Below are 16,098 nucleotides of genomic sequence, written 5' to 3'. Positions count from 1 at the left end.
AGGTCATTGTGGTTACCGAGTGATGTCCAGTAGGGTGACCAGATTTGAGTTTGTGAAAAAGAGGACACTTTGTCTCGTGGGCGGGGGGGGTGCTGAGATTAAACATCTCTCTTGTTCTGCCTGTTTTGTGATATACATGCCTAAAAGGTGCCTAATATTTCTAGACTGAAATAATATCGGCATTATAATTATTATAACTATGAGGATTTTTTAGTTGCCTGTTTAGTGGAGCCCCTCAGGACGTGGTGCCCTCCCACAGCGCGTAGTGCGCTATGGGAGCGGCGGCGCTGGGAGGAGTTTATAGCACAAACAACAATGAACTAGTGGAGGCGGCGAGGTGCTCCGTGTTGCCAGATTGGAAACGGTGAAGTATCGTACCAAAGGCTCAAAATGGTTGTATTTGGGGGATAATTATCGTGTATCTGGCAACCCTGAGATCGGTCGACCAATGACTGTTCTCTATACTGGGAGATACCATTTCCACAACTTGTAAGGGGTAAATACTAGTTTATGAAAACCCAGAGAAACACAAATATCCGACGAAGCAAAATCCCGACGTTTTTGGAATCCCTGCCTTTGTTAGGTCTCAAAAGCAGGACATGTCCGCGGAAAGAGGACGTCTGGTCCCCCGATGTCCAGTCGTCCCCAGAGAGCAACAGCACGTTGTGAAGCTGTCGCTTTGCAGTCCTCTCCTTTTCATACAACTCGTGTATTCTCCGTGTGACGTGTGTCTTGAGTCTCATACCTGCCGTCATTTGTTGAGATTCTCCATGTTTGTTAAACCGCGAATGACTTTCTTTTCCGGCTCCGCAGCAATCAGTAGCAGACTTTTACAAAATAAAAGCCTGTCAGCAACACACTTTTACAATAATAAAATAAATAATAAAACCTGCGTTAACGCGCGATAAAATAATTGTCGGCGTTAATTAATTGATGCGTTAACGCAAGATTAACGCGTTAATGTGCCCAGCCCTAGTTAAAATATTTTAGTGCGTTAACGCGGCCAAATTAATCGCATAGATTAACGCGTTAACGCTGACAGCCCTAAATAAAACCTAAATACAAATGTCAAATTAAATAGCTCCAACAATAACATTAATCAACAATACCCTCTATACATTGTTAATGTGGTAAATGATATTCTAGGTGAAACGTCTGGTTTCTAATGACATGTTTCCAGAGGTGTATAGAGGCCCATTTCATCATCACTCCAGTGTTCTGATGGTACATTGTGTCATCGCCTTAGAAGACTAATGTCTGATTAGAAAACCTGTGCAATTATGTTAGCACAGCTGAAAACAGTTATGCTGGTGATATAAGCTACAACTGGCCTTCCTTTGAGCTTGAAGTTTGAAGAACAAAATTAATATTTCAAATATTAATCATTATTTCTAACCTTGTCAATGTCTTGACTATATGTTCTATGAAATGTTCAATTCATTTATAAATAAAAGTGAGTTTTCATGGAAGACACGCAATTGTCTGGATGACCCCAAACTTTTGAATGGTAGTGTATATATATATATTTATATATATAAATAAATAAATATATATATATTGCAACCTATTTTAATAACAGTTGATAACAGTGTGTTATTTCTCATGGGACACACAGGTCCACCTCAGTAACCCAGGAGGCTTTCGTCCCCTGTGGGGGGGTCGAGTCCTTCATGAGCCCAGAGGAGGTCTCGCGTGGTCCCGCGAGGTCTCATGAGGTCCCGCGTGGTCCCGCGAGGTCTCATGAGGTCACGCGTGGTCCCGCGAGGTCTCATGAGGTCACGCGTGGTCCCGCGAGGTCTCGCGAGACCTCCTGAGGTTCCGCGTGTTCAACTACATTTACACAACATTAAGGATTAAAGATGGGACATAAAACACATGAAACATGATATAAAAATAACATATATATAAATACATGTATTAATGATGATGATAATGAAAACAATAACAATAATACAAACAATGAAAATAGTAATAATGACAATAATCATAATTTTGTCAATAATAATGATAATGATCATAATAAAACAAATAATGATCATAATAAGCATAGCCCTTCAACGTCGTAAAGGAGTCCGCACGTCAGGTCGACATCGGGCCGCATCCCGAGAAGGCGGAGCTAACCCTAAATATCTAAGAATGACTACAGATATTAATCTTAATGTCTACAGACTTAATGACCTCCCATTGCTGAGCAGGATTGAGGAGGATGTAAACCCATGACTCATTGGTGGAATAAACTGTAAATGAACATCCTCCGAGGTTGCAGTAACTTTGAGTCCTGACCGCTTCACACATGAGTCCGTTGTTATGGAAGTCCTGAGCGGTGAACCACCAACACGGGACGGAGGTCCAGGACGTTTCCGGCGACCCAATTAAAAACACATTGTTTAGCGGCCCAGATGCGATGCTGCCCCCTGTTGGTTACTCATTGGACTTCATCCTCTGAAAGAAGGATCTCACCGTGATTTTATTTATAAACGGAACCCCCAAACCACATCCAGCAGGACAGAGAATCATATTTTAAACATTTTATTAAAATATGATACCAAGAACTCTCCCCGGTGGGACTCTTCCCCGGCTCGCCTGTCGATGGCGAGCAGCTGACCAGCCGCCTGCGGCACTCCTCAAGACATCTTCAGCTCCAGGTTGGTGAGCAAGGCATTCTCTATCCTCTCCTCATGCGATACAACACACGTTGTGTATAATTCAGTCTTCACGAAGCAGGTCGGTCTGTTCGGACTACAAAGGAATTCCCTGCTGGAAGGTTTACAAAGAAGAATAAATAGTAGCGCTGCGAAAGATGAAAAACCAGCTAACGTAGAAACATCTTCATAAACAGGAAGTGACAAAATATGTGTATTATAGACCAGAAGGAATTCAATATAAGGTATAAACAGGAATTCACCCAATATATGTTTTATGAACAGGAAGTGATCAAATAGATGTTTTACAGTCCTTAAAGAAGGCCATCGGAGGCTAAAGGTCCTTTAAGGAGGCTAAAGGTCCTTAAAGCAGGCCAACGGGGGCTAAAGGTCCTTAAAGCAGGCCATCGGGGGCTAAAGGTCCTTTAAGGAGGCTAAAGGTCCGTAAAGCAGGCCAACGGGGGCTAAAGGTCCGTTAAGGAGGCTAAAGGTCCTTAAAGCAGGCAATCGGGGGCTAAAGGTCCTTTAAGGAGGCTAAAGGTCCTTTAAGCAGACCATCGGGGGCTAAAGGTCCTTTAAGGAGGCTAAAGGTCCTTAAAGCAGGCCATCGGGGGCTAAAGGTCCTTTAAGGAGGCTAAAGGTCCTTAAAGCAGGCCATCGGGGGCTAAAGGTCCTTTAAGGAGGCTAAAGGTCCTTAAAACAGGCCAACGGGGGCTAAAGGTCCTTAAAGCAGGCCAACGGGGGCTAAAGGTCCTTTAAGGAGGTTAAAGGTCCTTAAAGCAGGCCAACGGGGGCTAAATGTCCTATAAGGAGGCTAATGGTCTTTTAAGCAGGCCATCGGGGGCTAAAGGTCCTTTAAGGAGGCTAAAGGCCTTTTAAGGAGGCTAAAGGTCTTTTAAGCAGGCCATCGGGGGCTAAAGGTCCTATAAGGAGGCTAATTGTCTTTTAAGCAGGCCATCGGGGGCTAAAGGTCCTTTAAGGAGGCTAAAGGCCTTTTAAGCAGGCCATCGGGGGCTAAAGGTCCTTTAAGGAGGCTAAAGGTCTTTTAAGGAGGCCATCGGGGGCTAAAGGTCCTATAAGGAGGCTAATTGTCTTTTAAGCAGGCCATCGGGGGCTAAAGGTCCTTTAAGGAGGCTAAAGGCCTTTTAAGGAGGCTAAAGGTCTTTTAAGCAGGCCATCGGGGGCTAAAGGTCCTTTAAGGAGGCTAATTGTCTTTTAAGCAGGCCATCGGGGGCTAAAGGTCCTTTAAGGAGGCTAAAGGCCTTTTAAGGAGGCTAAAGGTCTTTTAAGCAGGCCATCGGGGGCTAAAGGTCCTATAAGGAGGCTAATGGTCTTTTAAGCAGGCCATCGGGGGCTAAAGGTCCTATAAGGAGGCTAAAGAGAAGTTGGTAGCTGAGCAAATGATCTGCCATTTGAAAAACAGTCCCTTTGCCCTTCATCTGTTTCTTCACTGAAAAAAATCAAAATTCTACTGGACAAAGGGGGTGTTGTTGGAGTTGTGTATCTTGATCTCAAGAAGGCATTTGACACTGTAAATCATAGTATTCTTTTGTCCAAATTGCACAGTTACAACTTCTCCTCAGGTACACTTAAATGGATGGAATCATATTTGCTAAATAGGTCACAGTCTGTCCAAATTCAAAAACATCAATCCGCTGCCCTCCGCTTGTCCACAGGTGTCCCACAAGGATCTGTCCTGGGCCCATTATTATTTTCCTTATATATTAATGATCTGCCATCAGTTTGTCCTCATTCCAACATTCAAATGTATGCCGATGACACCATCATTTATCTGCATGGCAGCAATTTGGGAGATGTAGCAAAAGACCTACATCCATGGCTAATGTGACTACTTGGTTAACGCAATGTTGTTTACAACTCAATATATCCAAAACTGTGTGTATGTTTTTTACCAAAAGAAACTCTGATAGTGTAGAACCGGATGTTTTTGTATCTGGGGAGAGGCTAAAGGTTGTATCTGAATACCTGGGAGTACTTTTTGATTCAAATCTGTCTTTCAAATCACAGGTGAAAAAAGTTTGTAATCGGGTAAAATACAATCTATCCAATTTCCGATTCTCGCGCAACTACATGTCAACAGAGGCTAAAACATTCATGCATTCAATGGTTATTTCCCACATGACCTACTGTTTAACAACCTGGTCACATGCTAGTGCCACTACGCTCAAACCATTACAGTCATTATACAAGCGGACGCTCAAAACTCTTGATTAAAAAAAAGTTCTGTCACATCATTGTCCTATACTAAAAAAATACAACTTGCTTAGTTGGGATAACTTGATTAAATATGTGCACGTCTGTCTGATGTACAAAATCATACATGGATTGACCTCTCCTCCTCTCAAACAATTTGTCACCACACGAACTGGATATCGGCTCACAAGAGGAGCAGCGAGAGGGGATTGTATCGTCCCTCTCAGGAAAAGTGCTTTCAGTCATGCTGCTTTCTCAGGACAAGCAGCAGTTCACTGGAACTGCATTCCAGGATCTATCAGAGAGCTACAATCATTCAACTCTTTTAAAGCGGAAACAAAGAAATGGTTGATTACTACCCAGCTCTGTCAGCACTAGACTGTAACGGCTCCTCCCTCCTCCATCTGTCCAGGTTGGACTTTCATTTTTTCTGTCTGTCTGTTGTTGTCTGTCTGTCTGCTGTTGTCTGTCTGTCTGTCAGTTGTTGTCTGTCTGTCTGTTGTCCGGTCTCTGTATGTCTTGACTTGCTGGTCGGCCGTTTTACTCCACCTGCATGTCTTCTCTTGTCGTTCACCTGTTTGCAGTTATACACTCCCGTTCAAAAGTTTGGGATCACTTAGAAATGACTTTATTCTTCAAAGAAAAGCACTGTTTTTTCAATAAAGATAACATTAAATTGATCAGAAATACACTCTCTACATTGTTAATGTGGTAAATGACTGTTCTAGGTGGAAGTGTCTGGTTTCTAATGAAATATCTCCAGAGGTGTATAGAGGCCCATTTCATCATCACTCCAGTGTTCTGATGGTACATTGTGTTATCGCCTTAGAAGACTAATGTCTGATTAGAAAACCTGTGCAATTATGTTAGCACAGCTGAAAACAGTTATGCTGGTGATATAAGCTACAACTGGCCTTCCTTTGAGCTTGAAGTTTGTAGAACAAAATTAATATTTCAAATATTAATCATTATTTCTAACCTTGTCAATGTCTTGACTATATTTTATATTCATTTGATAAATAAAAGTGTGATTTTTCATGGAAGACACGAAATTGTCTGGGTGATCCCAAACTTTTGAACGGTAGTGTATATCACATTTAGTCTGTAAACTTTTATGTTGTATCTCTGACATTATGTTTTTATTCTGTCCATTTTAACATTGTTCTCCCTTATTTTATTTACTTTATCTGTAGATTGTATTCGTAGTCTTATGTTTTTAGGTTTGTTCTTAACATCGGCAACATTGGGACTACAGATGAAAAATAGCCTCTTGGCTAACTCTGGCACATTTACTGCAATGTTTTTATCAATGTGCACTGTCACTTCTTAAATAAACCATAAAAATAAATAAAAAAAGGTCCTTTAAGCAGGCCATCGGGGGCTAAAGGTCATTATAAGGAGGCTAATGGTCTTTTAAGCAGGCCATCGGGGGCTAAAGGTCCTTTAAGGAGGCTAAAGGCCTTTTAAGGAGGCCATCGGGGGCTAAAGGTCCTATAAGGAGGCTAACGAAGTTCGGGTGACGCGTACACATTACTAACATTCCACGCAACGACTCCAAATACATGTTTAATAACATTTATTTCTGTAAATATTTAAACCGTCACAATATTCAACACAGTACAATAAAACTCTTCTACTCCGTCAATGTTTCTAAGATGAACTCACAGAACACATCAGAGTGGATTAGAGACGGTGGTATGAAGGCGTGGCTACGCGTGTTCAACACACCGGGTCATCAGCTTCTGCAACGAGCCACAAGAGTCCAACCGCTTCGTCCTGGAGCCACGGAGAGCTCCTATTGGACCAGCTGGTCGAAACTGGTTCCACAGCGGGTTTGGGTTTCGACCGCCATGCTCCGCTTCAGCTGCCGCTGCTCTCGCCGACACACTTGTGGCTTCGGACCTGCGACTGCCACGTGAACCTTTTGTCACAGTTGCTGCAGCTGAACTGCTTCTGTCCCGTGTGCAGCGAGAAGTGGTACGTCAGATTGGCCTTCTGGGAAAAACTTTTCGCGCACACTAGACAACGATAAGGTTTCTCTCCTGTGTGGACAGTCATGTGTTTTTTGAGGCCCCCCTTCTGAGTGAAGCTCTTGTCACAATACAAGCAGCTGAAGGGTTTCTCCCCGGTGTGGATCCTCATGTGGTTGACCAACGCGCTCCGCACAGCGAAACTTGTGTGGCAGAAGGAGCAGCTGAACGGTTTCTCTCCCGAGTGACATCTCATGTGACGAATCAAGTTTGGCCTCTGAGAAAATCCTTTTCCGCAAGCAGAGCAGCTGTAGGGTTTCTCTCCCGTGTGGAACCTCATGTGTCTCCCCAGACTGTCCTTACGACCGAACCTCCGACCACATTCACAGCAGACAAATGACTTTGTGTCAACACTAGATTTGCCATCGCTTACAGGACCGCCGTCATTCAGAGGGTTTGAACCGGACCGAGGGTCTCTGGTTTCATCACCATCAGGTTCAAAACAGTCTCCAGTTTTAATAGTTTCTAGATGTGTATGTGGATCTGACTTCCTGTCCGGTTCTGGTCCTCTGTAGTCCTCTCCATCAGCTGTGTTCTGTTCTCTGTGTTCAGTTATTCTTTGATGAAGATGAGAGGACTGAGCTTCCTCTTCATCATCTTCACTCTTCACAGGAGAGAATGAGAACCCGATACCAGCCTCCTCCAGACCTTCAAGCTGCGCTCCCTCCTGATTGGTCCAGAGTTCCTCCTGTTCCTCTTTGATGTGAGGGGGCTCTGGGTCCTCCTGGTTCAGACTGGAGCTCCAGTCCTGCTGCTCAGGGGGAACCTCTTCTTCTTTATTCTCCACCAGCTGCTGGATGTCTGCAGGAAACAGGAAACAGGACGAGGAAAAGAGAAACAACCAAAGTTATAGAAACACCGTCGACTCTCAACCTCTGAGGTGAAGCTGCTGGTCGACAAGGAAGACGAGAATAATCTGTTGTCTGTTTGAGACAACAGTAGTACTACTACTACTGCTACTACTACTGCTGCTACTACTACTACCACTACTACCGCTACTACTACTACTGCCACCGCCACCACCACCACTGCCACCACTGCCACTGCCACCACTGCCACCACTGCCACCACCACTGCCACTGCCACTACCACCGCTACACACTACCACTGCCACCACCACTGCCACTACCACTGCCCCACCACCACTGCCACCACTGCCACCACCACGCCACCACCACCACCACTGCCACCACCACTGCCACCACCACTGCCACCACCACTGCCACCACTGCCACTGCCACCACCACCACCACTGCCACCTGCCACCACCACTGCCACCACCACCACCACCACCACCACTGCCACCACCACTGCCACCACCACTGCCACCACTGCCACCACCGCCACCACCACCACCACCGCTACCACCACCGCCACCACCACCACTACACCACCACTGCCACCACCACCACCGCCACCACCACCACTGCCACCACCACCACCACCACCACCGCCACCACCACCACCACCACACCACCACTGCCACCACCACCACCGCCACCACCACCGCCACCACCACCACCGCCACCACCGCCACTCACCACCACCGCCACCACCACCACCACCGCCACCACCACCACCGCCACCACCACCACCACCGCCGCCACCACTGCGCCACCACCACTGCCACCACCACCACCACCACCACCACCACTGCCACCACCACCACCACCACCGCTACCACCACCACCACCGCCACCACCACCGCCACCACCTGCCACCACCACCACCACCACCACCACTGCCACCACCACCACCACTCACCGCCACCACTGCCACTGCCACCACCACCACCACTGCCACCACCACCACCACCACTGCCACCACCACCACCACCACCACCACCACTGCCACCACCACCACCACCACCACCACCACCGCCACCACCACCACCACCACCACCACCACCACCGCCACCACCACCACCGCCACCACCACCACCGCCACCACCACCACCGGCCACCACCACCGCCACCACCACCACCACCACCACCACTGCCACCACCACCACCGCCACCACCACCACCACCACCACCGCCACCACCACCACCACCACCACCACCGCCACCACCACCACCACTGCCACCACCACCACCACTCACCACCGCCACCACCACCACTGCCACCACCACCACCACCGCCACCACCACCACCGCCACCACCACCACCACCACCACCACCACCACCGCCACCACCGCCACCACCACCACTGCCACCACCACCACTGCCACCACCACTGCCACCACTATCACCACCACCGCCACTGCCACCACCACTGCCACCACCACCACCACCGCCACCACCACTGTCACCACCACCACCACCACCACCGCCACCACCACCACCACCACCACCACCGCCACCACTGCCACCACCGCCATTACCACCACCGCCACCGCCACCACTGCCACCACCACCACCACCACCACCACCACCACCGCCACCACCACCACCGCCACCACCACCACCACCGCCACCACCACCTCCACCTCCACCACCTCCACCACAGCCACCACCTCCACCACCTCCACCGCCACCACAGCCACCACCACCACCACAGCCACCACTGCCACCATAGCCACGACCACTATCACCACTACCTCCACCACCAGCACCACTACCACCACCACTACCTCCACCACCACCGCCACCACCACCACCACCACCACCGCCACTGCTACCACTGCTACCACTACTGCCACCACTGCTGCTACTACCATCAGTGGCGGGTGCATTGTCAGGGCCAAAGCAAGGCCTCTCTGCTGGCCCAAACACCATCAGAATATATATTTTTAGGGTCCCTTCCGAAGGGGTTTTTTTTTAAGCAGGCCATCCTAAAGGCCCTTTTAAGGAGGCTAAAGGCCTTTAAGGAGGCTAAAGGTTTTTTAAGCAGGCCATCGGGGCTAAAGGTCCTTTAAGGAGGCTAATTGTTTTTTAAGCAGGCCATCGGGGCTAAAGGTCCTTTAAGGAGGCTAAAGGCCTTTAAGGAGGCTAAGGTCTTTTAAGCAGGCCATCGGGGCTAAAGGTCCATAAGGAGGCTAATGGTTTTTTAAGCAGGCCATCGGGGCTAAAGGTCCTTAAGGAGGCTAAAGGGTTTAGGAGCAAAGTCTGCCTTTTAAAAAAAGCCCCTTTGTTTATTGTTTTTCACTGAAAAAATCTTTAGGACAAAGGGGGTTTTTGGGGTATCTTTTAAGAAGGCTTTTGTTTAAATCATAGACTTTTGCCCTTAAGAAAACCTCCTAGGTCCTTTAAAGGAGGAAAATTTGAAAATGGCAAGTCTGCCAAAATTAAAAAAAACCCCCTGCCCTCCGTTTCCACTGCCCCAAAATTTCCGGGCCCCATTTTATTTTCCTTATTAAAGATTGCCATCAGTTTGTCCTCATTCCAATTTCAAATTATGGATGAACCATTTTTTCTATGGCACTTTTGGGGAATTAAAAAACCCTCATCCTGGCTTGTCACGGTTCCAAGTTGTTTCCCAAATATATCCAAAATGTTGATGTTTTTACCAAAAAAATTATGTGAAAACCGGGATTTTTTGATCTGGGGAGGCAAAGGGGTTTACTAATACAAGTACCTGGGAGTTTTTTTATTCAAACTGTTTTCAAATCAAGGTGAAAAAGTTTGAAATCGGGTAAATTTAAATCTATCCAATTTGATTCTCGCCAATACAGTAAAAGGACTAAAAACATCTTTCAATTTATTTCCCAATTTTTAAAAAGGGTCACAGGGGCCCCTAAAACCCATTCATCTTTTCAAGGGACCCAAAACCTTGTTAAAAAAAACTGTCACATCTTGTCCATACTAAAAAAAAATTGCTTATTGGGATAACTTGATTAAAAGTGCACTCTGTCTATTAAAAATCAACGGGATTGATCTTTTAAAAATTTGCACCCCCGGGTTTGGTACAAAACAAAGGATTGATCTCCCTCTCAAAAATTTTACACTGTTTTCGTACAAGAGAGCACGGAATTTTCCGGTCTTCAGAAAATCTTCAACTCTTTTGGGGAAAAAAAAAAAAGGTTATTACTACCCAGTCTTCAGACTAACTTCCCCCTTTTACGCCAGGTTGGACTTTTTTTTTCGTCTGTCGGGTTTTGTCTGTCTGTTGCTGTTGTCTGTTGCTGTCTTGTTGTCTGTCGTTGTTGCCCGGTTTGTATGTTTTGACTTGTGGTGGGCCCGTTTACTCCACCTGCATGTCTTCTTTGTCGTTCACCTGTTTGCAGTTATACACCCCCTTCAAAAGTTTGGGATCACTTAGAAATGACTTTATTCTTCAAAGAAAAGCACTTTTTTTTCAATAAAGATAACATTAAATTGATCAGAAATACCCCCAATTGTTAATGTGGTAAATGACTGTTCTAGGTGGAAGTGTCTGGTTTCTAATGAAAATTCCAGAGGTGTATAGAGGCCCATTTCATCACCCCCAGTGTTCTGATGGTACATTGTGTTATCCCCTTAGAAGACTAATGTCTGATTAGAAAACCTGTAATTATGTTAGCACAGCTGAAAACAGTTATGCTGGTTAAAGCTACAACCCTTCCTTTGAGCTTGAAGTTTGTAGAACAAAATTAATATTTCAAATATTAATCATTATTTCTAACCTTGTCAATGTCTTGACTATATTTTATATTCATTTGATAAATAAAAGTGTGATTTTCATGGAAGACACAAATTGTCTGGGTGATCCCAAACTTTTGAACTAGTGTATATCACATTTAGTCTTAAACTTTTATGTTGTATTTGACTTATTTTTTTATTTGTCCATTTTAACATTGTTCTCCTTATTTTATTTTTTATCTGTAGATTTATTTAGTCTTATGTTTTTAGGTTTGTTCTTAACATCGGCAACTTGGGACTAAGTAAAAATAGCCTTTGGCTAACTCTGGCACATTTACTCAATTTTTTATAACATTACTTAAATAAACCATAAAAATAAAAAAAAATCCTTTAAGAGGCCAGGGGGGCAAAGGTATTAAAGGGGTAAGGCTTTTAACAGGCCATCGGGGCAAAGGTCCTTTGGGGGCAAAGGCCTTTTGGACCAGGGGGGCAAAGGTCCAAAGGGGCTAACGGTTCGGGTGCGACACATTTCTTCCCACCGACTCCAAATACTTTTTAACATTTATTTCTTTTTAAATTTAACCTCAAAAATTTCAACCCTCAAAAAAATTTCCCCTCAAGTTTTTGGGGGGATGAACTCCAAACACATCCCGGTTTTGGGAAAAGGACCGGTTTTTGGAGAAGGGCCCCTGGACGCTGGTAAAACCCGGGTCAAGTTTGGGGAGCCCCCGGGGCCCGGGGCTTGGGGCCCCTTGGGCCCCCGGAGAGGCCCCTTTGGACGCTGGCAAACTTTTTTCCCCCAGGGGTTTTGGGTTTGAGCCTCTGGGTTTTCCCACTGCCGGGCTCCCGAACATTTTTTGGGCTCCCTTTGCCTTTGTCCTCGAGCTAAGGGTTTTTTTCCGTGTGGCAAAGTGGGCCAAGCCCCCCAAAAACTTTTGGAAAAGAAAACGAAAGGTTTCCTCCGTGGGCCCTCTTTGGGGTTTTTGGGCCTCTGAGGAAACTTTTCCCCGGCAGCTGGGGGTTTTCTCCCGGGGAAACCTCTTTTACCCCAACGCGTCCGAAACAGGAAAAACGGGGAAAAACCAAAATTCCCGGCTTAAAATTGAGGGAAGTTTGGGCTCAAAGAAAAATCCTTTTAAAGAGATTGAAAATTTTTCTCCTCCCCCGGTTTCCCTGTGCTCCCCAACTTTTTCCCGCCGTGCCAACCCCAGAAAAAATGCTTTTTCACACTAATTTCCAGTTAAAAGACCCCCCCCATTCGGGGTTTTAAAACCACTCCTGCCCCCAATTACCCCCGGGCCCTCCTTAATGTCAGTGTGAGACCTCTTCTTCCCTTTATTCCCTCCACCCAGCTGTTTCTGCCGGCAGGCGAGAAAGAAAACGGCCCCCCCTTTCCACCCCTTAACCTTACAAAAAAAACCCCCCGGAACCAGCCCCCCAGCCCCCAGCCCCCTCCCCCCGAGGGCCCCAAGCCCCCCTTTCCCCCTTTGAGGGGGGCCCCCCGGGGCCCCCCGGGGCCCCGGGAGCCCCTCCTCAGGGGACCCTCCCTTTACTCCACCACTGCGGGATGCCCCAGGAAACAGAAACGGCGAAAAAGGGAAACAACCAAATTAAACAACCCCAACTCCAACCCTGAATGAAAGCGGGGGCCCAAACAAAGGGGTTTCCCCTTTTGAACAAAAACCCACCCCCACACCCGCCACAACTCTCCCCCGCCCACTGCACCCCACGCCCCTGCCCCCTGCGCTCCGCCACCCCCCTCTCCGGGGCCAACACCGCCACCCTGGGCAACAACACCCTACCCCCTGCAACCCGCAACAAACAACCGGGGCCCCAACACCACGACCAAACTGCTTTACACCCACCAACTCCCAACTGCCACCAACGCACAACACCCCCCCAACTGCGGGGCACCAACACCCCCCGGGGGGTTTACATGAAAACCCCGAAAACACACGCTTCCACACCACAAAACAACAACAGCTCCCAAACAGGCAACATTTCGCAACAACAACAACGTGAAAGGGCGGCAACCCACCCCCAACCAACAACAACAACGGGGCCCCCGCCGACCCTGTTGGGCCCAAACAGGCCCCTGAACAGCCCCACCCGGCCCCCCCCCTCCGGGAACCCCCCCCCCGGCCCCACGGGCCCCTTTTCCCTGCCCGTGGCCCCCCCACCCCCTGCCCCCCCCGGGCGCCCGCCAAAAACCCCCCCTTGCTGGCTGCAGCCCCGCCCCCGCGGGCACCACACCCCTGTGGCTAAACATCATCAGAATATATTTTTTTTTCTAAATATATTTTCCCACAAATATGTATTCAATTATTCCCCAGGTAAAGTTATTCTCTTAATTTCATAGCGTTCCTCTTGGTTCCCGCGCCAGGTTGAGATTTGGAGGCTGGTCTTTTTTTAGATCTTTTTCAATCATATTCAGCCATCGTGTGTTGCCGGGGCTAAATCTCCCCTTAGGCCTTCAGAATCAACATTGGGGCGCTGGTAGCTTCAAGTAAAGGGGGAATGAATGTTGTGTCAACCAATCAGCTTTAGAGTTGGCTCCTCTAGGCCTTCTAAGGGCCCCCGGAACGGCACAGGAGCAGCGAGCAGGCGGTGCTGCAGGTTTTTTGATTGGTTTACCAATTTGAGGGCGGGTCCTATGGGCAGGTAGATGAAAAACCTCAGAACTGGGAAACTGAATTTGATAAAGGAATTAATTGCGGACTAAAAAGCTGTTTTTAAACCCCACAATGGGGAAAGGGGGAAGATGTCGATTTGGTCGACAAAACTTGAAATCTGCTTTGGGAGCGACAATCCCCTGTTTAGTGAACAAACTGGTGCAAGTGACTTTTTCTTTTCTTTTCTCCGTCCGATTGGCCATTCTGCGGCGGAGACCCGAAGAAATGACATGCTGTTGTGTTCGATCAACATCGGGCGGCTGTTTGTTTAATAAATGAAAAAAGGCGTGCTATAGAGAAATGCGGGGGGAATTTTTTATGTCATCGATCTCAATACTAACGCGATCGGCGATTGAGCAGCCTGGTCTAACCATGGCATCATAATGAAGGAAAAAGGGTGGATTAATTTTGGGACTGTGGGACCCACTGAAGGCCCCGGCCCCAGGGCCCCCCTGTCTTGGGCCCGCTGCTCTGCTGCTGCAAACAAAACTGCTGTCACTCTCCCGCTCAACAAACTGCTCTGCAAAGCTCTCCCCCTCTGCAAACCGCAACTGCTACGCTGCTCCCCTGCTCTCTGCGCTGTGCCCCACTCTGTGCTTCAAACTGCCCCCGCCAACTGCTGCTGCTTAAAAACAACCCCCGCAACTGCAACAACGGCAACGCAACAACACTTTCACTTGTGAACAAATGGCGGCCCCGCTGCACTGCGCAAGACGGCCCCGCAGGCAAAAACCAAAAACCCCAGCAAAAAAACTTTCCCCCGGACACAACACTGGTTTCAAAAACAAATGCCCTTACACGCACAAAACCTGCAGCAACACACTGCACCAAAAACCCTGGTGCTGGTTGACAACGCACCAAAAAAAAGCCAAAGCTTGGACGCGGCCCGGCTCGTGCCCCGCAAATGTGCTGCCTGCCCCGCGCCGCTGCCCGGGCCCCCCTGCGCGCCCGGCCAAACCCGCCTGCCCCCGCCCGGCCCCGCGCGCCCTGCCACTGCTGCTTGCTGCTGCGCTCTGCTGCCCCCCACCGCTGGACAATTTAAGTGCGCTCGCTGTACACTCTGGCCCCCTGTGTGGTGAAATCACCCATGCTTATTGAATAACAAGGTGCTGCTGCAAAGCCCTTTTTACACGTGGTAAAGGGGGGTTGAAGTGGTACCCTCGTTGCCCTTTAAGAACGGCCCTGGTGCTCCCGTTGGGGCTCTCCATAACCCCAAAACGGGCAATGTTGGGTCCGTTTAAGTCAGCCCGTAGAGTTCGGTCATTTTGCTCTTCGGGCCCGGGGGAGGGGGGTTGAAACGCCGAGCCGTGGTTTGTAACTAAGGCCCGGGGGGGGAAAAAACCTCCCCCGCGCCCCGCCCGGAAAAACCGAGTTCCCGGACTTCCGGGTCGCCCCCGGGTTTCTTTCCCCAAAACCCCAAATGTTCGAAAGGGGGGGTTTATGAAATTAGGCCAATCTGGAATGTTTTGAACTTTTGTGTTAAAAAAGGTGAGTTCCTGCCGCAACTTAACATAAAATTTACGGTTAAAAAATTTTTAATTAAAAGTAATGAATAAACAAATTTTTTAAAAAAAGAAGGTTCCGGCCCCCCAAAAGCCACCTTTTACCCCCTTTACATTACATTACATGTCATTTAGCCGACGCTTTTATCCAAAGCGACTTACAATAAGTGCATTTCAACCTAGAGTATAAACTAAGAACAACAAGAATACAGGAAGTAACATTTCCTCAACATAGTCGAACTACAAAAGTACCATAAGTCAGAGCTATTTAAGAGCCACTGAAGTGCAAATCTGTGTTCCTTCAAGTCATCTGTCTCCTCGTAAATACGCGTTCCTAACAAACACGTCGACTGTTGCTCTTTGCCTCGCAGTCAGAAGTCCACTCCGTTTAGGGCTTTTACTTTGAAGTTCAGAAACGCAAATGTACCGGAAGTCAGTGTCCTCTGTGGCTAGCCTGGAACAAGATGGCGTCCGCTTG

At 47.9% G+C, this 16,098-nt stretch overlaps 1 protein-coding gene across 1 annotated transcript; it reads right to left on the bottom strand.

Moving 5' to 3' along the window:
- Positions 1 to 6,417: 6,417 nt before the first annotated feature.
- Positions 6,418 to 7,715, bottom strand: LOC130198567 (zinc finger protein 135-like; the record flags this gene model as incomplete). The annotated part of the gene is made up of 1 exon (XM_056421777.1): positions 6,418 to 7,715. A coding segment is annotated over one exon (999 nt), but the record flags the coding sequence as incomplete, so codon positions are not given.
- Between the last annotated feature and the right edge of the window lie 8,383 nt (positions 7,716 to 16,098).

Source organism: Pseudoliparis swirei, chromosome 1, assembly GCF_029220125.1.
Source record: "Pseudoliparis swirei isolate HS2019 ecotype Mariana Trench chromosome 1, NWPU_hadal_v1, whole genome shotgun sequence".
NCBI classification, from domain to species: Eukaryota; Metazoa; Chordata; class Actinopteri; order Perciformes; family Liparidae; genus Pseudoliparis; species Pseudoliparis swirei.
This window is presented reverse-complemented; position numbering and strand designations above follow the sequence as displayed.